This window comes from Aquila chrysaetos, chromosome 17 (genome assembly GCF_900496995.4).
Source record: "Aquila chrysaetos chrysaetos chromosome 17, bAquChr1.4, whole genome shotgun sequence".
Taxonomy (NCBI): domain Eukaryota; kingdom Metazoa; phylum Chordata; class Aves; order Accipitriformes; family Accipitridae; genus Aquila; species Aquila chrysaetos.
In genome coordinates, this window is record NC_044020.1 from 29,327,886 (window position 1) to 29,351,098 (window position 23,213).

Sequence of the window (23,213 nt, forward strand, 5' to 3'; positions counted from 1 at the left end):
TTGTGACGTTTATTGGGTCCGTTGAAGCGTTGACGTACAGCAGTTAGTTATCCTCGTATCTCGAAAAGACAGCAGGGCTTCGACTGCGAGGCTGTTAGAAAAGGCAGGCACTGTAATTTCACTGCCCTTGCTTTCCCCCACCGTTGTTTACGCAGTTAATGAAGGACGGAAGGCCGTTACACGGTCAGGCGGTACGCGCGGCCTCACGGGAGCGGCGGCGCTAACAGAAATCACGCGTGTGTGCCGCCTGCGCCGCTGGCGAGAGGCACGGAAGGTCAGCGGGGGGGGCGGCGAGCGGTGAGAAGAGCATCAGCCGCCGCATTTCGCCAGCGGTGGGAGCGCGAACTACCGGATTCCGCCTGCGGTGTGATCCCCACGCCTCCCGCTGCCTCCGCCGGGGGAAGCGGGCGCCGGCCGAGGGGCCCGGCCCCCCCTCCGGCCCCCCCTCCGGCCCCGGGTGCCGCGGCCGCCGCCCCGGGGAGCCCCGGCGGGGAGCGGGCGCCCCCTGGCGGCCGCGGCGGGCGCCGGCCGGGTGGGCGGGGCCGCGGCCCCGCGCGGGTAAGGCGTGTGGGGGGGGGGTTGGGGGGGGGAGCAGGGGAGGGGAAAGCAGCTGGCGGCCGGCGGGGGGGGGGGGTAGCGGCTCGGCGCTGATTGGCGGGGCGTCGTGCGACGTCGCGGGGCGGGGCGGGCGGTGCTTTCGCGTCTGGCAGGGGGCAGCGATGGGGGCGCAGCTCAGCACGGTGAGTGCGGCCCACCCCGGGCGGCGGGGAGCGGGCCCTGCGCCTCCCGGCAGCGGGCCGTCGGGGTGCCGGCTGCCGGGGGGCTGCGTTCGCGCCCCTCGCTCCCGTCCCGTTCCTCCGGCCGAGGCCTTGAGCGAGCTGAGGCCCCGAGGCCTGGCCGCGGGCGAAGGGAGAGGCGCGGCGGCCCCGCTCTGCCCTTCCCAGCGGCCGCGGGCCGGGCCGGGCCGTCTCTGGGCGCCTGAGCAGAGCGGGGGCCGCCGGGGACGGTGTCACAGGGCGCCCGAGGCCCCTGCCGTGTCCCCGTCATCCGGGAGGGAGAGCGGGGGTGCCTGTGTCGGGAGCCGCCCGCGTCCCCGCGCCGCGGTGCGGCGGCTCCGGGACCTTCTTGCGGCTGGCGTGGGCTGGGGCTCGTGTGCCAGCGTGGACGCCCGCGGCTCGTGTGCCCGGGGTAACGGAGCCTGTGTTGGCTGCCGTGGCGTGGCGTTTTTCTTCTCGCAGTTCCCCGAGCGGTTCCCCGGTGTCCGCGCCGGTGGCCTTAGAACTGTAAGCCTGGCGGCTGCTGTTGTAGTGGAGAGCTCTTTCGGGATCATGTCTGCCGAGCAGTGGGTTTGCAGTGGTGTTATCTGTAGCGAGCATCGTTCCCCTCTTCTGCGGCTGCCTAACACATCGTTTCTTTCCTCTGATGCACCTGCTCAAACACTTCTGGCTCTGGATTTGTGAGAGGAGCAGGACGGAGGTGGATGCGACATACGCTAGTTTGCCTACAGCTGCTTATTAGGTTGCTTGAACAGAAGAGGGTGAGGCGGATGCTAAACCTGCAGAAGTGAAGAAATGCCTGTGCCCTAATCCTCTCATCATTTTCTAAAACAGATGAGAAGAATGTTTAACTAAAATCACTTAAAAATAGGGTTTGAATGAGGAAGTGGGGGAGGGGGTATTGCAGCTGAGGGTACAAGATTCTTCTTGCCAAAGCAGCATTTGGTTTGTGTGTTTGTAGGGCTGTTCAGTGATGGAGCGTCCTGCTGTAAGCTTATGCGTTTAACTGTGTTTTGCTCAACATGCCCCAGTGGAAAAGACTGGCAATCTCAATGCTATGGCTTTTCTCTTTCTTGTGGCCTTTTTGTTATCCTGCAGAGGTCTGTTTCCATTAATAAAAATTCTGCTCAGTTACTTATTTTGTGATCTCTGTTAGCAAAGATTTGTGCAACTGGAAACGATGAGTCACCAGATCTTCATTTAGTGATTCCTGGCCTTATGGTCAGCCAGCCGCTCCCTCTGCTGCTGTAGATCTGACACAGCTTCTGTGGTTGCAGTGCAGTTATCTTCACGAATATCTTGATATACCCTGTGGTAAGAGTATATAGATCACTTTTAACCCATAGAATGCATTCTTAGCAAGGATAACTTTTTGTAATTATTCAGCCTTCAGTTCTTCCCTTTTTTCCTGCCCAGGAACTAAAACAGCTATCTGAATTAGTGGGTGTGCTGTTTCTTTCCAGGCTAAATCCCATGAGGCTTTTGCGCTAATTGACCATGAATAACAAATTGCCTTCCACAAGGCTAACACTGTGTTAAAAGTATTTGTCAAAATTAAACTACGTTCTGTTCCAATAGACTCAGATCTGGTGCGTTGCTTCGAAAAGTTATGGTTATGCACATTTGGGGAAAGGGTGTGTTAATCTCATTTATTGAACAGCTGTGGTAGTCTTCACTTGACATCTGATGACCCAGAAATTACTTGCAAAGATGGGAGAAAACACTTATCTTTGCACACAGGTGGAGAAGCTGACTTGCAGAGATATTTTGAACTCCACTCTGCTCCTGCCTTCCTGATCATGTTACTGACATACGTTAGTGTTGAAGTTGGGACTGAGCCTAAGTTTTTGAATTCCCATTTTCAACTGCAATTTTGCTAGACCACAGCTGTGATTTTTTTGGTCTGTTTTAGGTAGCCACATCCGTAAATGAAACTAGTTTATTTTAACATATTAGTGTTTTATTTGAAACATCATCTGCTGCAGATACAGCTTGCTATCCCCACCAGGTCTCAATTCACCTGTTGCAATTCTCAGCAGGGAGTTTATTTGCTGCTCTCTCACTTCCTTTAACAACTCCACTCCCTCCCCCCTGTTCTATGACTCAATAACAAATGTTCTTCCTGGAGCTGCAGTAATCTGGTGGATCTGCAGGAATTAAGGAATAATATTCCTGTAAACTTCAGCTTCTTCAGAAGCAACCTGTGTGGAGGTCTTTCAGTATTTTCAAATAAAAGTGAAAAATGCAATGTGTGTATGTGTGTATGGCATGGTGTGCCTTCAAGCTGTACCTAGTGTTGATATATTTTAAACCTGTACAGCAGCATTTTAAGAAGAGAGAGTTTATGCTGTCCCTTTTTTTAAAATTTTACACTTGCCACAGTTTTAGTAATAATAATGTAGGACTTTTTTCTTTTCTTTTTCTTTTTATAGCCTCCTGAGAACTGTCACACTGGTGGAGATGTGCTTCTAAAAGACTGGTCAGGTCCCTTTAAAGTGAAATGAAAGTGAAAGTTAACCAGGCAGGAGTTTGAGCTCTTTCAAAAATTAGTGCATTGTATGCAATCTTGAGTATTTGCTGCTTTTTTTTTCTCTCTCCCCTCTGTTAAAGCATTGAATAAGAAATTACAGAGTTGGAGAGGATTTTTATAAGTGGTTGTTCAGTGTATTCTCCTGTCCTAAGTTAGGACCAAGTCTGCTTACACAGGTGACTTTGTAGGCTGTTGTAGTGCTTATCTAACCTCGCAAGCATAGGACTGTCCCTGGCAACAGGCACTAGAAACGAAGGCATGGGCCTTAAGCTGAGCGTGATCCCGGCAGGCTCTGCACTTGTAGTCTGTGAGTGACCCATCTTCAATCCCATAGACCCACCAAGCGCCTGAGGCGTATGGCGCTGGGCTGGGGAGGTGACATTGTCCTTCCGTCCTGTCTGGACAGCTGTAGTTGCAGCAGCGTGGTCTCTTCTGTGCTTTCCTGGGCTGGTGTGACCGCTCGGTCTCTCCTGGCTGGGCAGCCTGTGTGTGGTGTTGGGGATGGAGAGGGTGCTGTGGTGTGGGGGCATAACCTGCTCCCATCTTCTGGGGCTTTAACCCTGGGGGTGAAGCTTATCCCTGCAGCAGGCTACATGACCATGTCTTCATCCGCCTCCAAGTGCTGTGATGTAAAAGGCCCAAAGCAGTGGTGCATGTTAGGTGGTGTGGTTGAGGGGCCTGTCTGTGCCTGCATGCACCAAGGAGCACAGAGGCACAACGGTGGTTGGGGAACCTGGGTGATGCCCTGACCCAGCTACTACCAGGCCCATCACAGGAGAGCAGCCAACTTGTGAAGGCTTGTCTCTACACACAAAGGAGCACAGAGACGCTGGCAGGTGGGGGAGCCCCAATAACCCACTCCCAGAAATGAGCCCCAGCCTTCCCAGAGCTGTCTGGGGGAGCCATTGCCCTGTGGGCCAGGGGTGACCCCTCTCTGCACACATCAGCGGGGGGCTGGCTCCCCTTGCAGGCTGGGGGGGGGCACGGGATGCAGGGGTTGAGCGCGTGGGGTTGTGAGACGTTTAGGGGAGGAACCAAAGGCAGGGATCGAGGCCATTTGGGGAGCAACAAGTGTGGGGAGAATAAAAGGATAAAGGGATGAAAAGGACTGACCCTGCGTAAACAGGTCTGCTGTGTGTGTACCCTTGTCTGGCTGTGTCCTGCAACCCGTCAGCGGAGTCTGTCCCGTGTCCTCATTAAACTCCTCCGTAGCTGCCTTCCTGGGGAAGGGATGCTGTTCTGCACGCACATGTCTGTGTGGAGGTGTAAGCACCAGTACCTGGGGCCAGATGGTGGGTCGGAGGGCCTGTGTGTCTGTGGTGCCAGCACCCAGCATGAGTGTGTGATGGCTAGCAAAGATCAAGACGGACTAGCCAGGAAGTAGGCGAGGTGGCCTGGGAGGCAGGCGTACGTGCATCTCTGAGGGTGCGACCACTGAAGGTATTGGCCGCTGGAGGGGCCACGGGTCCTGGCCAGTGGCCAGAGAGACAGTGGAGTCTGTGGTCGAGTGTGAGACCCCCAATCACTCGGGGGTCCACAGCACACGTGATGGTGTATGAAGGGGTCTGTGCAACAGCAGCTTCTACGTCCAGATGCCAGCAACTGGGGAGACTAGAGTCTGGGGACAGCTGCTGCGAAGACTAAGCCAGCTACTGCTGGATCCACCTTGTACACATGCATGTATGTGTATTTCCCAATAATGGACCTTCATCCTTATCAGTCAGGGAGGAGAGCAGGATGAGGCCATCGATACTGTTTGTGTGAGCATCTGTCTGTGTTGATCAGTGTGGCCAGCCAGGTGTGTATTTGGGCACGCGTTGTGTATGCATGTCCGTGTACATGCCTGCTCAGCCTTGCTAATGGTCGGACCTGGGGACGTGGAGCTGTGACAGCCTTGTTTCTGTCGAGCTGCGGGGTTTGGTAACCCTCTGCCAGTATGCCAAGTGCCTCAATGTAGGAGTAACGTCAGGTATTCATAAAGCACATTTGTCTGTTACACTGGCTGGTGTTTTTTTAATACTTCCTCCTCCTGCTCGTATCCGTGCAAAGAAACACATTTTTTTGGTGGTTAGATTGTCATGTCATGCTACCATCTTCCTTCTCACCAAAATAACTTTCTTTTGTTATACACACATGTCTTAACACTCTCTCTGTATTGCTGCAGTTGGGTTGGCTTGTGGCGTACCCAGTACGGCTTATCTATGCCACCTTCCTGAGGCTGTTCAAGAATCCCCATCCTGCGATTACTCTGAAGGATCCTGAACTGAAGTATGCGTTGAGGCTGATTGATAAGGAGGTAAGTGCATGTACAGTGCTGAGCATGACTTCTCCATGGATACTGTGAAATGCTTATGGCATCTTAAATCTTGGGTAATGTTGCAGCAGGGCAAATACTTGTATTTTAAGGAAAGGACTTCTTTCTAAATGCTCTTTGCCTAGTATAACTGAGTTCTGCAAGCAGTTTGTTTCCAAGCAAGTTAGAGAGGAGAATGCTGCTTTAGAAATGACCAAACTCATAGTTTCTGTCAGGTGTGTCTCATGTCATGGAGTACATCAGCAGAAATTCCTAAACTCTGCACTACTAGATTGGCTATGAGACAGAAGTCATGCTGTCAGGCAGAGCAGGCAGTTTTTTCATGGTCAGTAGCATTCAGCATAGTAGTTGTCAGAACTATGTTGATACTGACTCATGTTATTGGATTTATGTACTCTAATGTGTTACAGGAAGAAAGGTGTTTAGATGGTGTAGTCCTGACAGCACCTGAGCTGTCTCAGCTTCTCTTTCTCTCTGTTAAAAGTAGAAGCTGTTCTGTACCTCCTGGGCTGCTCAACTGGGTTTTCAGAGGAAAGCCATGACCCTTTCAGGAGTTGATCTTGCTATCAGAAGATGGTAACTCAACTTGTGGGAAGGAGACCAAAGCCACGAAAGGTGAAAAGTCCAGATTTCCCTTGGATAAACTCACCATCAAATACATGAGAGAGAAATCTTTGCTTTTCAAGATATATTTAGTGTTGACTTTTTAAGTCAATGAGCTAGTCAGAAAGTTATCAGAAGAATTTCAATGAAAAGCACTTTGGACTGGCACAGAGCTTTGTTTGAGGTGTAGGGAGTGCACTGATAGCTTGGTTTTCATTTGTTCTGTCTGTCTAAGAAAACGGTTACTGTCATTCCGAGTCCTAGTTTCGTGGGAACTGAAAGCTTCCCCATGGCTTGTGCTGGGTGGCATTACTGAATTTATTTCCTGTGTGTACTTACTGAATTTATTTCCCATATGTACTGGAAGAATTCTATTATTATATACTCCCCACTTTCACATGAGATCTGTAGCACGTGGTTGCAGGTACAGTCTGCCTGACCTGCAGGAGGGGAGGGAAGCTTGAGGCACTGCACATGCTTCTGAGAACCAAGCTACTTGCAGGTTTCTGCTAGTTTATAGCAGAAGAGAATTCACAGTTCACTTGATTTTTTGGCTAAATACTGATTTTTTTTCTCACTCTTGTTATTTTTTTATATACCTTTTTAACCTTGGGATGGAGGAACAGCTCTTACATAACCAGGTCAAATGCTGCTGCAAGGCGTACCTTGATCAACTGAGAATATTGACTGATGGATGTTTATAACTTTTTGCCTAAATGGGAAATGTGTCCTGGAAACAGAAGTTAATTTTGAAAAATAATAATTTGGTACAGTAAGTGCTAGTAGTTTCTAACATCCTGCCAAAAATCTGGTGCAAACACTCTGATCTTTGGTATTAAACTTCTCAACATTGCCATATCCACCTGTCTGTGAAAGATGAAATTAGTCAGAGTCTTTCTGACATGCTTCAGTTTGTACTTTACAAGCTATTAAATTTGAAGTAGATGAGAACTGTAATCTAAACCCACCTGTCATTACACAAAAACGTTTTAACTTGGGAGGAGCATCGTGGCTCTCGGTGTGGTTGTGGAGCCTACTCAAGACATCTGTGTGGTTGGTTAGAGTTTACCTTCCATTGCAAGAGGAATTTCAGTACGCTGGTTTTGCCTTTACCTAGTGCCCAGCCTAGCTAAAGACCCTCATATTTTAAAAGTTTCTGCTATTTCCATTACCATGTTGGTATTTATTCCCTTTTTGTGACTATGAAGCTGCTGGTACCTTCACTGGCAGAGCACCAGAATGTTTTGTGTTTAAAACAAAAAATGAGCAAATGAACTCCCTGTTTTGGGGTTTGTAATTTTTAACCTGATGTACTTTGATGATATAGTTGAGAGTATGGCCTTGCAGAAGGTTTTCTTAGTGGACTGTGGCCCAAGCAAAGGAACAAGAAGCTTGGCCAGGAAGGGAAGTGGCAGGAACTGCTTAGACTGATTTCACAGCTAAAGAAAATGGGCTGCTGGTGGCAACGGAAGACTGAGTTGCATGTACTGGGCTGCCATACAGCAATACATGTATGTGAAATTTCAGAAGGATTCCACAGTTATGTAGAAACAGTTTTTAGGTGTCTGCAGTCTAAAGTTTGAAAAGCACTGGTGTAGAGAATGCCTAGTTTGACATATAAGTATCTTTTAACGCAGCTTAGATTTTTGTGTGTGAGAGCTGGAAATCGAACGTACCATGTTGTTGAGCTGTTGCGAGCAGAAGCCTTTCTTCCTCTACCCGCTGTCTGCCTTTTACCCACCAGCTGAAATGTTAACATCTGCCCAAATTGGGTATGCCATACCTCCCGTCTGTTGAATGGAGAAATAGGGGTCACAAGGCTGCTTTCTAGTGTTTCATCATAGGAAAAAACTGTCATAATATGGTTAGGTGTGCTAATTTATTTTATGCCTTAAAAAAGCTGACAACCTCAGGGTTTTTTTTTGTGATGGTAAGCATAATTCACTTTTTGCCTTTCAGTGGCTTCAGCAAAGCACCAGCCTGCAAAAACTGTTCTCCAGCTTTGCATTTGCAGTTGCGAGTGTGGAAGACTCCACAGAGCCTGCTACTTGAGACAGAAATGCGTGCTGGTATCTGGAGGCCAAGGGCTTAGGCTGCTGCCAGATGATGGCATTGGGGAATGCAGTGGAGATGCCCCCATACTGGAAGTGGCTTCTTTGTCCTGTTTTAAGGCTGTCTTTAATCTGGCCTTGACTAACGACTTGCTGAATGGCATGCTCAGTGTCTTGGCCACTTGGCCAAGCTATCTCGACTTTAATTCATGAGATGATTAACTGGGAATTCAGAACTTTGTTCTTTCTGCGTGCTGTTAAAGACAGCATTTTAAAAGATTATTGGCAAAATCAAGCTTTGAAGTAGTGAAGCTGGTGCTGAAATTTCCATACAGAAACAGCAGCGGTCAGTGCGAGTTTAGCAGCGTTAAGTCCACATTAGCTGTCATTCTAGTGGAATTTTCAATGGCAGTTACTGTTCCTGAATAGACATAAGTACAGAGAAGCCCTTTTTAGGCTGCTACTCGGTTCCCTTCTTTCTTGTGCATTTACCTTAAAATGATTTATTGTGAAGAAAATTTCATCGGTGTGACCAGAACTCATAAGGGAAGACTAGACGAACTGTGATGAGAAAGGAATCTGTCTCCATTGGTTACTTTAAAAACAAAAAAACAAACAAGAAAGGGGTTACAATATTATATAGGATGTTTATGAAATTTTCTCTAGAAGGGATATTATGTCCCATAGGGCTTTGAAAAAAGAAAGTAATTGGATGAGGCATTAGGCTGTATGCTGTTTCTGTCTTTTTTTGCTGTCTTTTTCAGTCCCATGAATGTGACCTGATTTTTAAGAGATAAAAATTACATAGTATGAGAAATAACATTTTATTTACTCATTACAAACATTTTATTCAAGATATGACTTTCCTAGTAAAAGACTAGAATAATCATCCCAGCTGGACTCCATAATACTTTTATAATAAAGTTCTTATCTAGATAGAGTGTTCTTTTCAATTTTAGTTAAGAATTAATTCAATTTTTACAGAGAAAATATTTTTAAGGCTCTTAGCATAGCAAAGGGGATCAGGTTGCTACTTCCTGATTTTCTTGACATCCACTAGTGTCTTCTGAAATCATCTACATTGAAATGGTTAATTCATCTGATTTTGAGACATCAAAATCAAAATTTTTGGCCTTGAACTCCTGCATATTTAAACTTTAAATGAGAACTGAGGAACTGATTAATTTTTATCTTGTGGCCTTCTCACAGAAGGCAATGTTAAATGTTCATACTATTGAGAAAGTTATTGTTTAGTCTTAATCTGTATGTAAGTATTTTATTAAGTTTTGCTATTCACATTTATATACACATCAAAACCGTATTTGCATTTGTCTGTTTTATTTCTATTTCTACTTCTGTATTACTTCTCAAAATATTTTGAGATAAAATTAAGTTTTCAGGGAGTTTGAATGAAAAGTTGACCTCTGCTAGATTGCCATTTTCAGAGGAGTTCATATTTGCATTATGCAAAAATCTCAGTTAGGATGCTGCTCTCCCCAAAATATTTAATCCTGCAGGAAGCCAGACTAGCGTATCGGTGTTACAAGTGAAATCACAAACGTTAAATTCCGACAACATAGCCGATTGTTCTTTTTATTTTCCTCTTTCAGGAAGTTAGTCATGACACAAGAAGATTTCGATTTGCTCTCCCTTCCATAGATCACGTGCTGGGTCTGCCTGTAGGTACGTTCTGTCTTTCTTTACTGAGAATCCAAGTATTGTTAAGTATACTATAAAAGATTTTGTGGGGATTTTTTTCCTACATTTTGAACTGTTGAATTTCGAATACTGTCCGCATGGCTTGAGCCAGTATTTAGAGCTTTGCAAGATTATCCTCATGCTGTGAGTCATCTGCAGGGTCTGAAATCTTGTGTACTTACAGAGAGTGTACATCCAGCTTGTTTCTGTAAAGACAGTAGACTGGTCTTTACTTGTATTTTTCCAGTCTCGACTTTCCAGCGTGTGTTATTTCTGTAGTGCTTGGTGTCTGTGGTCCCTTTCCATCCCCTGAGGCAGTGCGCTCAGCTGCTCCTCCTCTAACACATGCGGTTTACCAGATGATCTGCTCACTTCTGAATTTGCAGCCAGACTCATGGAACTTCTTAATCACCATGGGGTAGATGTTTCCTTAGGCCTTGCTATGTGGCGTGTTGCCTTCCATAATAGCTTAGTGCTATTGTTTCCTACTGCTTATATAAAAAGCATTTAATTGTGGCTTGTGTTTAATAGGGACTTCTGCCTTAAGAACCTGTTGCAATGATCTGTGGATCAAGTGCTTTGCGGTAGTCCTCAGCACCTTTCCAGCATTACAGTCCATCGTGTTTAGGTTCACTCTTGTTTGGGATATATTATTCTCTTGATCCTGTTAAGTAGCCATGAGGGCAAAGCTAGTTTCCCTTCCTTGCCCGTAACAAACATTGAGGAGTGAGCTGTCTCACATCTGTAATGGTTCTTGTCCTACACGCCAACAGAAAAGGAGCCGTCTGGGGTGAATTTGGCCTGCTGGATGCCACGGCTTCCTCCAGTGTTTTAGTAAGGTCAGGGCAAATCAGCCAATTGTTTCAGCGTAGCCCGAGAAGGTGCGTGCCTGCCCTGCACAATCCCAGGAGCAGCGTAGTCGTGATCTCGAAGGTGCTCTGCACGGGCTAATCTGTGGGTGACGGAGGGAGTGGTTTACTGGGCAAGACTGGGGAAGCAAAGATGGCTGAAGGCTGGCGAGGGTGGTAGAAGCAGCTGGGAGCAGGAGGCTTGGCAGCTGTGGGACAGATACTGGCCTGGATGTTTAGTCCAGCCCCAGCATTTCGCTTTTACCACCAGCTGGAGCGTTACAGGCAAGAACGCAATTCACTCTGAGGGAGGGTGGGATTGTGTATGGCCCCATGCAGAGGCTGCCAGCTGCTGTCCTGTCAGTGTGGGTGTCCTCGTTTCAGCTGGGGTAGAGTTTTACTTTTTTTCCTGATTCTTTCCCCCATCCCACTGGCTGGGGGGGAACTGACTGAGTGGCTGCATGGTGCTTAGTTGCTGGCTGGGGTTAAACCACAACAGTAAAAGCGTAAGGCATGTTTTCCCTTTGGGAGGAGCACCGTTGTTCAATGTGTACTAATTCTTGTGACGCGTGCCCCAGCAGCGGTCCCGTCTGCCCAGTTTCACAGTCTGCAGTGGTCACCATGGGGCTGTTCGTGGAGGGGGGCGGCGAGGCCACCCCTTGCCTGCAGGAGGAATGAGAGGCTGCTCCTGCAGCTCCCCTCAGGTCTTCCTTAGCAGCAAACATGTGTGCTGCCAGATGCGTATAGGCTTTGCTGAGAGGGTTATCTGAATCACCCTTGCATTATGTCCGTGTACAGCTTCAAGTGAGGTATGGTTGCTCATTTCCCAAGTCACCAGGTAGCACATCCTCATTCACCTACTGGTTTGCCTCACTGGCCCTCCAGCTTGGCAAACCGGCTCCCAGTAAAACCCCCTCTTTGTGTTCCCGTAACAGGCAGAGGAGCTGCACCGTCTTTGGAGCGCTGCATTCATCTTAAGAGATAGTTTGTTCTGTTGACCTAGTGGTGATAAAATAACAAAAAACAAATCCCCCCCTAGGTATTCTTCATTTGGGTCTCTTCAGGGTGTTGGAATTTTATAGGAAAACCTTTCAAAGGTGTTCATTTTAGTTTTTTTTTCATCAGAAACATAGACATTGAGAAAAGAAACTATTGTAGAGAGTTCAGTGAATGTGCGACATTGAAACGTGATCGCTACATTCAAATGTTAAGCTGGAGGAATAGCAGCGTTAGAAAAGTGCTTTATGTCTAGGCAGCCTTAGCAATGGCAGCTAGAAGACTTCGTGGTAGACATGAATGGTCTGTGGTCAAAGTAAGAACAGTTATAAACGCAGCTGTAACTAAACTGTAACAGTTTATAACTAACATGTTAATAAAGAAGTGTGAACAGCACTTGACAGTTTTCCTCTCCTTTGTCCTTTTTACATGTCTGTACAGGAGAGACATATCACATCTTTTGCAAGATCTCACGTACAGTTAGGGCTTTGGTAAATGTAAATGCATGAAGCTATCAGAACAGATATGACTGACATATAAAATTAGCACTGAAGTTGTCTGCCCTTCCGGGTTGAATCTGTGCATGGTTAACAACTCTGGCAATGCGTTACAAGGTCAGGAAAATGAGAAAGGAAAAAGTGGTGCCCCCAAAAAAGGCAGTTAGGAGAACTTTGAGACTGTGTTTGCAGTCCGTGCCAACTCAGTACATCCACTGAAAGAAAAATCTTCTGAAAGCAGACTGCTTTTTTTCTTCCCTGCGTACAGGACAGCATATCTACCTGTCTGCACGGATTGATGGAGCTCTGGTTGTCAGACCTTACACTCCAGTTTCCAGTGATGGTGACAAGGGCTTTGTGGACCTTGTTGTCAAGGTGAGAACGTCATGCTCTTTTACCAGGCTGGGCAACTTCTGAGCCCACCTTTACACTTGCAGTGCTACATGTAGTCTGATGTGCTGCCTTCTGTTCAGGTATGTGCCACTGTGGAGTTCCACTATTGTAACAAGTGATCTGCAATTACCTACAATCCATATGGCATTTGCAAGCACTTCTTTAGTGAGTGTGTCTCATGAGATGCTGCATGATTTTCTGTATTTGCATACTGCAGTTTTCCAAAATCTGTGTAGACCTGCAGATGTTCACACACTTTTTTAATCCTTCTGAAATAAGGAATTAACCTTGCCTGAACTGTCAGCTTCTTCTGAAGCTAATGTAATATGGTCATTATGATCGTTAAGAGCGGTGATCATTATCGTTACTGATCCAGACAGTGTGAATGACTGATTTAATTGGCAAAGAATATGATTGAGTCTTGTGATAATGTCCTTTTGTTTTGTCTCTTGGTAGCTAGACTAAGCAAATATATTTAAAGCTGACAGGAATTTAAAACCTGAATATCTGCACTGGATTTCCTCTTAGAATTTTACTCAAGTTTTTTTCTTCTTCGCAACTAATAACGCTTTATTTGTTTATTGTGAAACTAGACATGAATTTGCCTTTTACTACCTACTTACCTTCATGAGTATGGCGTTGCACGCAGAAGACAGGACAAGGGAAAAATTTAAATATTTGACTCAGAAATGTTTCACAAGACTCCTTCTTCCCAGTGTGGCTCTCCATGTATGCAAATGGTGCTGTTCTTGTAAAAGTGTAGCTAGTCTCAGCTTGAAGTCTTTAACACCTATGTGATTTAAAACAAACCCCAGCACGGTTCCAGCAATGTAACTACACCCACTGTTACCTGTTGGTGAACAGCTGAATATTCAATTAGTTGGTATCCACTTTTTTGGTTACTCTAACTTTGAGGTGCAAACAGTTGGCATCCCAAGAAGAAGGTTTGGGTATATCCCTTTGCAACTGAGCTGTCAGGGATCTTTCTCAAAAGTTTTTCTGTTTGAAATCACAGCGATGGGGTTTTTTTTTTCTGCCTTTGTTTTTTTTCCCCTTTTGAACTTGGGTGTAAATCATGCTGATTATTTAGATATATTTTCTGTGTTACAGAAATACAATGGAGAAATTGCCAGTCTGTGTCCAATTTGATCAAAATTAGGGCAAGACTGGCATTTTAATCTTTTTCAGAAAACTCAGTGCTTCTGTTTTATTGTCGGTCAAATCTGCATTGGTAGTGTTTTTTATGTACTGATTGTATTCTTTGCATGAGGATTATGGGTACCTAAATATTTAAAGGGCAAATGCTTTGAGCTGTGAGATTAATTGCTTCATTGTTATTTTTAACAGATCTACTTTAGAAGTGTCCATCCGAAGTTTCCTGATGGAGGGAAGATGTCTCAATACTTAGACAGCCTGAAAATAGGGGATACTATTGACTTCAGAGGACCAAGTGGCCTACTTGTCTACAAAGGAAAAGGCAAGGCTGACTCGGAAGATATAGTTTATCCAGAGTAAACAATACAGAAAAAACATCATAAAGTAGTAGTAACACTGGTCACAGTTTTTTCCGGCTGGGTTCAAGTTTTTATAGAATCATAGTATCATAGAATCATAGAAGTGTTTGGGTTGGAAGGGACCTTTAAAGGTCATCTAGTCCAACCCCCCTGCAATGAGCAGGGACATCTTCAACTAGATCAGGTTGCTCAGAGCCCCGTCCAACCTGACCTTGAGTGTTTCCAGGGATGGGGCATCTACAGCCTCCCTGGGCAACCTGTTCCAGTGTTTCACCACCCTCATCATAAAAAATGTCTTCCTTATATCTAGTCTAAATCTACCTTCTTTTAGTTTAAAAGCATTACCCCTTGTTGTGTTGCTACAGGCCCTGCTAAAAAGTCTGTCCCCATCTTTCTTATAAGCCCCCTTTAAGTACTGAAAGGCTGCAGTAAGGTCTTCCCGGAGCCTTCTCTTCTCCAGACTGAACAACCCCAACTCTCTGAGCCTGTCCTCATAAGAGAGGTGTTCCATCCCTCAGATCATTTTTGCGGCCCTTCTCTGGACCTGCTCCAACAGGTCCATGTCTTTCCTGTGCTGAGGACTCCAGAGCTGGATGCAGTACTCCAGGTGGGCTCTCACCAGAGTGGAGCAGAGGGGCAGAAAGTCTGTGGCTACGTTTTGATTACACATACTGCATAAACTGAACCTTAGCTATCACCTCTATTTATTATTTGGGCTGATACTCTCAGTATACTCACGCTCTCCCACTAGACATGGGGATTCTTTTCTGTTGTTAGCATCTCTGCACAAAAGAAACTTCTAGTGTCTTAACTAAGTCAACAGCCATCTTGAGGGGGATTGTTATGTGACTATCGAAGTGCTTGTTATTGATACTAATCTCAAGGAAGGGAATTCTCTCCCTGCTTATATGGACACAGTTTATACGCTGATAAAAACACTTGGTATATGCACTGTGCAATGCTGATTTCCCAAGTGAAGATGAATGTTATCAGTAGGAAGTACTTTTATGCCAATATAAAATATCTCACTTTGGCTTAGTGCAGCCACAAACGTGTCACAAAAGCCTTCTGGCAGTTTTGTGAGCAGCAGAACTCAGAGACGTGGTTTTCCAGAGCTTTGTATATTGTGTTCATGTTATCCTGGATGAAGAGAGGTGTGAATACAACAAATACATCATTTTGGGCAATTTCAAACTCTGTCAGATTAGGCTGAAACTGGCAAATCAGCTCAAAAAGAGGAGATAAATATACAAAAAAAATACACCCTGCATATTTCAGGTTTTCCCTTAAAATAATCTGCATGGGGTAAAAAAACTCTCTGAGCAGATTAATTCCTTTGTGTAGAACTGTTTCCAGAATCTGGGCTTCTGAATATCACTGGGGGTATGGGACATGAGCAAATAGAAGTACAGGTAGTGATGGCTTGATGCTATAGTCAGGAGTAAGCAATAACCCATGTCAGTGTCGGCTGTTATCATCGCGTGTCTTACAATCTCTAATCATCTTCCAGGATTTGTTTTAATTTGTGACTTCTTCACCTTTGTCTCGTTTCCTGCTCCTGCTTTACGGAGGGGGAAGGGTGACAGGGCTGGAACAAAGTCAGTTAGCTGAACGGGCTGGGAAGGGATCACAGGTGCTGTTTCATGCTTTCTTCAATGTTTTCCATCAATCTCTCTCTCTCTCCCCCTGCTCGCCGCCCTCTCTCTCTCCAGGCGAGTTTGCTATTCGGCCTGAAAAGAAAGCTGAACCGGTTACTAAGAAAGTGAAATATGTGGGGATGATTGCAGGCGGGACTGGTATGTATATATAAAGATTAATCCTTGGTTTCTGACAGCTGTTAGATGTATTTGTTCATATTTTCTCTCATGTGCTCACTCGTGCTTTCTTTTGCTCCTTCGCATTCTCGCATCATTGACCTGCCTTTCTCTTTCAGGGATAACACCGATGCTGCAGATCATTAAAGCAATCATAAACGACAAAGATGACCCTACCATTTGTCAGCTGCTGTTTGCTAATCAGGTAATTCTGTCCTTTTTTCTTTTTATAAAGTTTTACTTAACTAACAGAACTCCACTCGGCAAATTATATTCTTGCTGAGAAAGCCTGGTACAGAAATACGAACTCTGAGGGGAAAAGTGAACTGAAATGTTGAAAACTTCCCATATAAAAGCACTATAATGAATTGTGTTTTTAATGTTACTACAGAAATACCGCTCTCCTCCCAGCTAATGCTCGTTTTCCTGTGTCTTATTGCTCTGTTTCTAATCCAGTTTATAAATGTTTTAAAACTCTACATTCCTTTGTGGAAGTCGTTAATGTTTTGGGCAGACTTTCAAAGCTGTCTCTCTTTGTGGAAACATCAAGGAGGTGGACATGTGTCTCCTTCAGCGATTGTAACTCCCCAACTTTGCAGCAGGGTTTGTATGTGGAATCTTTCTGTTTGAGAACACCTTAGGTGAGGCTAAAATTAACAGTGGTCTCCAGCAGCTCCCTCAGCTATGGAGCTGTGATTCTGCAAGGCTGTCTCCTTTCATTTCTATTTCCTCTGTCAGTTCTTTGTGTGTTTCTATTGCTCTTTGAGATGTATCATACTGCCGTGCTGGACAAAGGGAAGATCTCTCATCCATGGAATCCTTGCGAGAGATTTCTTGGATGACCAGGCAACCCAAATGGTGGTGTGCTGCTGAACTGCAATGCCCCTTCTTCGCCTGATGTTCTTCTAGCGCTAATCCTTTTGCTTTTAAATTTCTCCATCAAAATAAGCATTTGTTTCTGGATTATGAGCCATTGTTTGTGGTGAACCTCACTTCATGCCTGTGTTTTTTAGCTTCTTTAGGCTCTCCTCTGTCATTCCTTTCTCCTCTGATACTCAGTGTGTCCTCGTTTTCTTTGTACCATATCTGAATTACAAACCAAGATTTTTCTACCCAGAAGCTACGATCCAAGTGCCAACATATGCCCTGTTCTGATGCTTTATTCCAGTAAGACCTCCTCAAGAGCCTTGCTGGTGCCCTCTGGTGCTGGCTGGTGCGGCTGCAGCAGCTGGTCTCTGCTGAGCCCTAGGAGTTGGCATAAAGTGCAGTCGGTATCAGGGCAAAAGGGCCAAGATTTGCTATGAGTAATTCAGAATGACTACTACAGGGATAGAGCTGCTGCTTTAGCAACGTAGAAAACCTACTGCTTCTTGCAGGGAGGACTTGGGGAACAGTTGCCTGTGTATTAGCAACAGCCTGTGTAAACAAACATCGATCCTTGGCTTTGAAGAGTCCTCGTACCCAGTAACTGCACAAATATAAAGCAGCCTCGTGACAAATGGTCAGTCAGGAAAGCCTCCAGACTGGATGTTTTTTAATACTGAATATTTAGATTTTTTTTTTTTTTTTTTAATACGTGTTTTGCTGATCTTTTATTTTGGCCTTCCTGAAAGAGCCGTGTTGGATTACAGATGACAATGTACGTGGGCTCATACTGTGCTTCTGACTAGCATGCTTTGAGTTGGTCAGACCCAGTAATAGCTTTTCTGGAACACATGTAACTGCAGATCCAGAAATAGGCACCTTCTCAGCAATAGTTGCTGGCACATTCCTCCTTACCCCCACGGTTACAGACATAGTGGTGTCCTCAGTGCTGAATTATTAAGGTTGCAGAGGATGGTACCACTTTTAGTCTCTACCCTTTTCCCTCCTTCCCAAACTGCAGCTGCTGTTACAGGAATAAGGCTTTCTTTTGGCCTTCAATTATGTTGCATCAGGGAGGAGCAGAACTTGATACCCTGGGTAATATTTGTTGTTCCAATCACAACTTGATACCCTTTTGGTTATTTGTTCCACATCCTGTTTAAAAAACCCAAGAAATCTCTGTATGGCGGTGCTGATGAAATTTGAAGTGGCAAAGGTGAAAAACCTGGCATTTTCCTGACTGAATGGCACAGTATGGAGGGGTAGGGAGATACCTGTGTGCAGTCATAATTATTTTTTGATGAAAGTTTTTTTTGTAATAGAGTGCCTAAAGAGGGTTTTACTCTCCTGATTCTACCACTACTTCTCTGAACAAGAAGGTTCTGTGTTTTGATACAGGTTTTGCTTTGTTTTATTTTTTAGAGGGAAGGCATTGCATGGTCAGGATTTGGGAAGGTTATGAATCCTTTTATTAGCTCTGCCACAGGATAGTCATGAAATAACTTGTGTTTGCTCTCTTCAGCCTGTAAAATGGAGTTGAATAATCTGTTCATCTCATAGGTCTGTAGAGTAGCTAATGCTCTGTGGTCATCTGAGGGCTGCACTCAAATGCAGAGTGTAATCGTTGTTTTCCTTACCCTGCAGACGGAGAAGGATATCCTGTTACGTTCCGACCTAGAGGAGATCCAGGTTCAGAATCCCGGTCGCTTTAAGTGTTGGTACACACTGGACAGAGCACCTGAAAGTAAGATCTAACATGCTACTTCCACTGAAGCTTAAGTTACGAGTATAATGCATGTGTTTGACAGGAGACATGCTATGTTTTGTTCATATTTATGAGCTCCTTTCTTGCTTAATGAATTGTGTCTGAATGCATCCAGTAGCATCATTCTTCACACAGTCATGCACAGAAACTCTTAGATGTAATCAGGCAGTGTTTGCAACACTACAAAGCTCACCTCAGGTGAATGGCAGTGCGGTGTTCCTTCCATGACTACACCTGAATATTTACCATTATTTACTCTGGAAGGTGACTTTCCTTCTTCCCCACAGACATAAATATAACGTGCTATCTTACTGTCTTGTGTTTAGAGCGTGCATTAAGGCAGCTGCAGTGGGAGTGTCAGTGGCACTGTTACCTCACGGAGATGCGGCCAAGTGCAGACACCTACCTAGCTGTCACTGTATGGCAGTTCACGGTAGCTGATCTTCTTCCTAGGCAATGGAATTGGCTTTGTGTTAACAGTGTTTCTCAATGAAAATACTGTTCCAGCTTGGTGCGGTCCAGTTTTAAAGATAATGTGATATAGTTGGCTGGTCTAGGTGAGAGGATGAACCAGCTGAATGTGCCTCCCTCAGCTGTGCAAGTTTGAGGAAGAAAAGGCTAAATAGTTACTGCCGTTGTGAAAAGGTTCAATAGATTCTGTGTCATTTCTTGTCGCTTCCTTTCTTACCTTTCCTCATCACGCCCACCCACATCAGGCTAGATTCATACTCCTATTCACTGGTAGTTTGGGGCAGAGGAGGAAAAGCTGTATGCCTTCTCCTACCTTGTGACCAAGAATACACCTCTGCTAGGGTGGGGGGAAGGGTCTTGCTGTCCCCACAGTCTGTTGCTGTCATGTCATCTTCTGCAATTAGTGTTCTGGAATTTCTAATCACTGTTCCTTTTCTTTGATATATATGAATTGTGAACTGATCTTAGCAGTTGCCATAAAAGTTCCTCCTTAGACCCGCTCAATGCTGTTCTGCAGACTTTCACTACCCTATGTCAAACCAGACCAAACCTGGAAATTTTTGGATAATCTGTGGGAGAAAAATGTGTCAGTCTTACTGTGTCCAAAGGTTTGGGTCGGCAGCTTTTTGCATCCAGGGCTGGAGATGTGATGGGTAAACCTGAATCCTAGTATTAACTGATTAGCACCGTGAGTGTTCCAACCAGGAACAACTTCACCAGCTATATTTCCCCTAGTGAACTTGTAAACAGTGGGGTAGTGAGGATGGATGTTGTTATTTCACAGTGCTGGAGCTGAAGAGTTTCACCTTCTGTTCACAGCTCTGCTTGAGATTTCCTTGGGGCTTTTAGCAAGCTTCATTAAAAGTTAGCCCTTGTTTTCTCCATACATCAGTTTTGCATCTTAAAAGCAGAGGTGACAGTTTTTCCATGTAGCATAACTGTGTTGAGGACACTAATGCGAGTGGAGTGTACAAATGCTACACTCCAGAATGTTACGAAAAACCCCCAGACCTCCACACTTCATTCTAAAGTGACTTGTATCTATCTTTTCCCCCTTTTTCCCTTGCTCCCCTTCCCCTACTTTCATTTTTTTTTTACAGATTGGGACTACAGCCAAGGATTTGTGAACCAAGAGATGATCAGAGACCACCTGCCCCCACCTCAAAACGATGTTCTGATCCTCATGTGTGGACCTCCTCCGATGATCCAGTATGCTTGCATTCCCAATCTGGACAAACTGGGCTACACCAAGGACATGAGGTTCTCCTTCTAAAGAAGACTGATAATTCAGTGATCTTGTGTAGAAGGGAAGAAAAAACATTTAATGGGGAACAGGACAAAGCTACAGACATGGCTGATGCACAGTGCTGGGAAGCTACATTTACATTAAAAAATGCTTCATTTTTTCTGAATCTCTGGCAAGTAAGACACTTAAGCTCAACTGTACTAAAACTGTACTGTATGTTGCACAGATACAACTGTATTGTGGAATGGTAGTCATGCCTAGTGCTTGGCTATATTGTATACTCTGTCTCAAGGGAGGACAGTATAGCTGCTTAGGGCAGTAAACACTCATTTACACTTTTTCTTAGCACTGTAATCAAATGGCAGTAATATCCTACTTCCTAACACTGTGCATACCCAGTATTTTATGGTATGAAGTATGAAAATATATAGAATGTGCTGGATTATTCACCTTGCTTATGCCAAATTTTAATACTTACTGTAAAAGCTCTGTATGAGGGCCAGGAGTGTTTGCCTTGTATGCATAATCTTTGCAACATCAGAAGCTTAAAGAAGATGCTTGTTCAGTTGAAGGGTGACAGTTAACCATTTACGACTGAAGTTGTTCAAGCTGCCTTGTTAATCAAAACAGAGAGGTAGACAGCAGCACAAAATTTGTTTGCTTTGTGTTTGGGAATAGCCTCTCAAATGCAAACACTTTTCCAGCTGGTCACAGTTTTCATCCCTGGGCAATGAAAGAAGCTACAGAAAGCAAGCAGCTTTGTGCACTGTTCCACAAATAGCTGGAATTTTTTGCTTGTATGTGTGTGGAATACTGAAAGAAAAAAAAAATACTAACTTTTGCATTTACTTTTAAATAGCGGATGGTGCCATAGGAGTACAAAAGCATGTGTTCTGCATGTCCTGTGCAGTGGAAAAAAATGCTGGGTGAAAAATTGGATCTAGTTTTAGTTTCTTGTTTCCCAGAGATGGATTTGGAATAAAGGGAGCTCAGGTTTCATTGACAGGGTGGGTTTCAGCAGGTAGCCCAGCTTGGGATGCGTTATGTATACAGTCGGGGGACCCGCCTGTGTGTCTTGTTCAGGCAAATCTCCAAAGGGTTTTGCTTGCTAAGGATGCATGGGAACAGCCTTAAGTCACCAAACTGACAGCAAATTCAGATGTTTCACTGAATCTAAAACTGTTTCTTAGATGCTGTTTATTATAGCTCTGATTTTTATTTTTTTTAAATACACTTTTTTTACAGCAGCCTTTAGTAAACTTAAGGCATCTTGCATGCCAAACCTTCTGCTTCTGAACAGCAGAGATGCTGCTGAGATCGGAGCTGTCCTGCAAGGAATCTATGAAACTAAAAATCTTACTCTGGTGATGAAATCAGAGTGACCAAAAGGATGTTTAGTCATATATGAAGTAATGTGGATGCTAGTTAGCTACAAATGTCAGTGTATAATACCACTTTTTTAAAGATTCGGGTAGGTATCTGAGGTTATAGCTTGCCATGTTTTCTCTTGTGTTTGTACAGCAGATGGGTACTGTGCACTTAAAAGGTTAATTTTTCAGCATGAATTAAAAGGAGAAAAAGATAGTACAGTTAATTTAAGGAACCTCAAATGGATACTACTGTTATTAATTTTATTAATTAGATATTTGCCTCTGAAGTCTTGAATTTTTGATGTGCGCTTCTGAAACTTGTTCTTTAATACTATGCTCCAAAGTTCAATTACTCCTCAAGTAAGTTTCAGTCCCTTTTTTAGGAGGCAAAAAGCAGAAATATGAGAGAAATTATCTTGCTGCTGGTTTATATCACTGTGGGATACACATAAATTTTTTTCATTATTGTATTTAATAAAGTTTTCATGTAAAAAATAACTCTAGCTGGTTACTCATCAACTATTTTGTATTACTTACTCTGCTTATTCAATTACTGGCTTTTTTCATATCTGTGTAAGAAATAAAGTATCTTGCAGGTGAATCACCGGTGTGTTACTGAGCAGAACATCATCTTCAACCTCATAGGAGACAGACTGTAATTGTAAAACACTCTATAAAGTGAAGGTTCAAAAAAAAAAAAGAGAAAGCATTAGATTTGTTTACCCAAGTGCTTATCTCTTTCTTTTGTTTGAGTTTGGTGAAAACTGTTGTATTTGGATGCTGAGTCAAGGAGTAAACTGTCTTTCTCCCCCTATCACTCCAGTCTCCTCTTTTTACCTTTATTTTGTACATCTTCCTTGTGACCATGAGGCCCTTTTAATAAATAAAAAGAGGGATTTTTTATATAATCTACTGAAACAAAACTGTGTCACAGTCCCTTTGGCTTGATGGTCCTGTACTATAGCATTTAAACAAGTCAGCATTAAAGTTGGTTTTACTTTTTTTTTTTTTTTCTCCTTTGAGCCAATTCATCTGTCTTTCTTACAGAAAATATGAGTATTCTGCCATTTTTCTGGCAGGATGTGCTGAGTGCTGCTAACCTCCATGTTATAAAGCAGCTGGGGAAACATGAACCTCCTGCATGAAAGGAGTTTCCTGAGAGAAACAGGATTGAAAGGGCTGCTGCAGCTTCAGCTTTACCAGAGGAAGGTCGCCTTCACTTACTTACTGCTGTGCAAAGGCAGGTATCCCCGTGCCACGAATAGCAAAGGCAGGGTCTGTCTTTCTCTGGCTACTGCTCCTGTTGCAACAGAGGATCCGAGAGGAAGGAGGTGAGAAATGAGCCAGTCCTTAATCTCACTCTCGTAGCTGGGTCTTGAGCCTGCGCTTCTTGGGGTGCCGCAGCGGTCCCAGCTGTGCATCTGCTGGTCTGTGCTGGTGTTGGCCCTGTCACAGCCACAGGG

The 23,213-nt window shown here is 44.6% G+C and overlaps 1 protein-coding gene across 5 annotated transcripts; it reads left to right on the plus strand.

Annotated features, from left to right (window-relative positions):
• Positions 1 to 679: 679 nt before the first annotated feature.
• On the plus strand, positions 680 to 22,564 carry LOC115352864 (NADH-cytochrome b5 reductase 3). Of its 5 annotated transcripts, none has more exons than XM_030041579.2 (9): positions 680 to 740; positions 5,471 to 5,602; positions 9,885 to 9,957; positions 12,582 to 12,688; positions 14,054 to 14,188; positions 15,938 to 16,016; positions 16,154 to 16,239; positions 18,543 to 18,642; positions 20,235 to 22,564. In XM_030041579.2, the coding sequence occupies exons 1-9, from the start codon at positions 720 to 722 to the stop codon at positions 20,405 to 20,407; spliced, it is 906 nt and encodes a 301-aa protein (XP_029897439.1). In that variant the 5' UTR covers positions 680 to 719; the 3' UTR covers positions 20,408 to 22,564. The 5 variants fall into 5 exon arrangements, with proteins under 5 accessions (XP_029897439.1, XP_029897438.1, XP_029897437.1 ...); XM_030041578.2 differs by having other exon boundaries at positions 14,054 to 14,183; positions 15,933 to 16,016; XM_030041577.2 differs by lacking the exon at positions 680 to 740 and adding an exon at positions 985 to 1,476.
• The last annotated feature ends 649 nt before the right edge of the window (positions 22,565 to 23,213 follow it).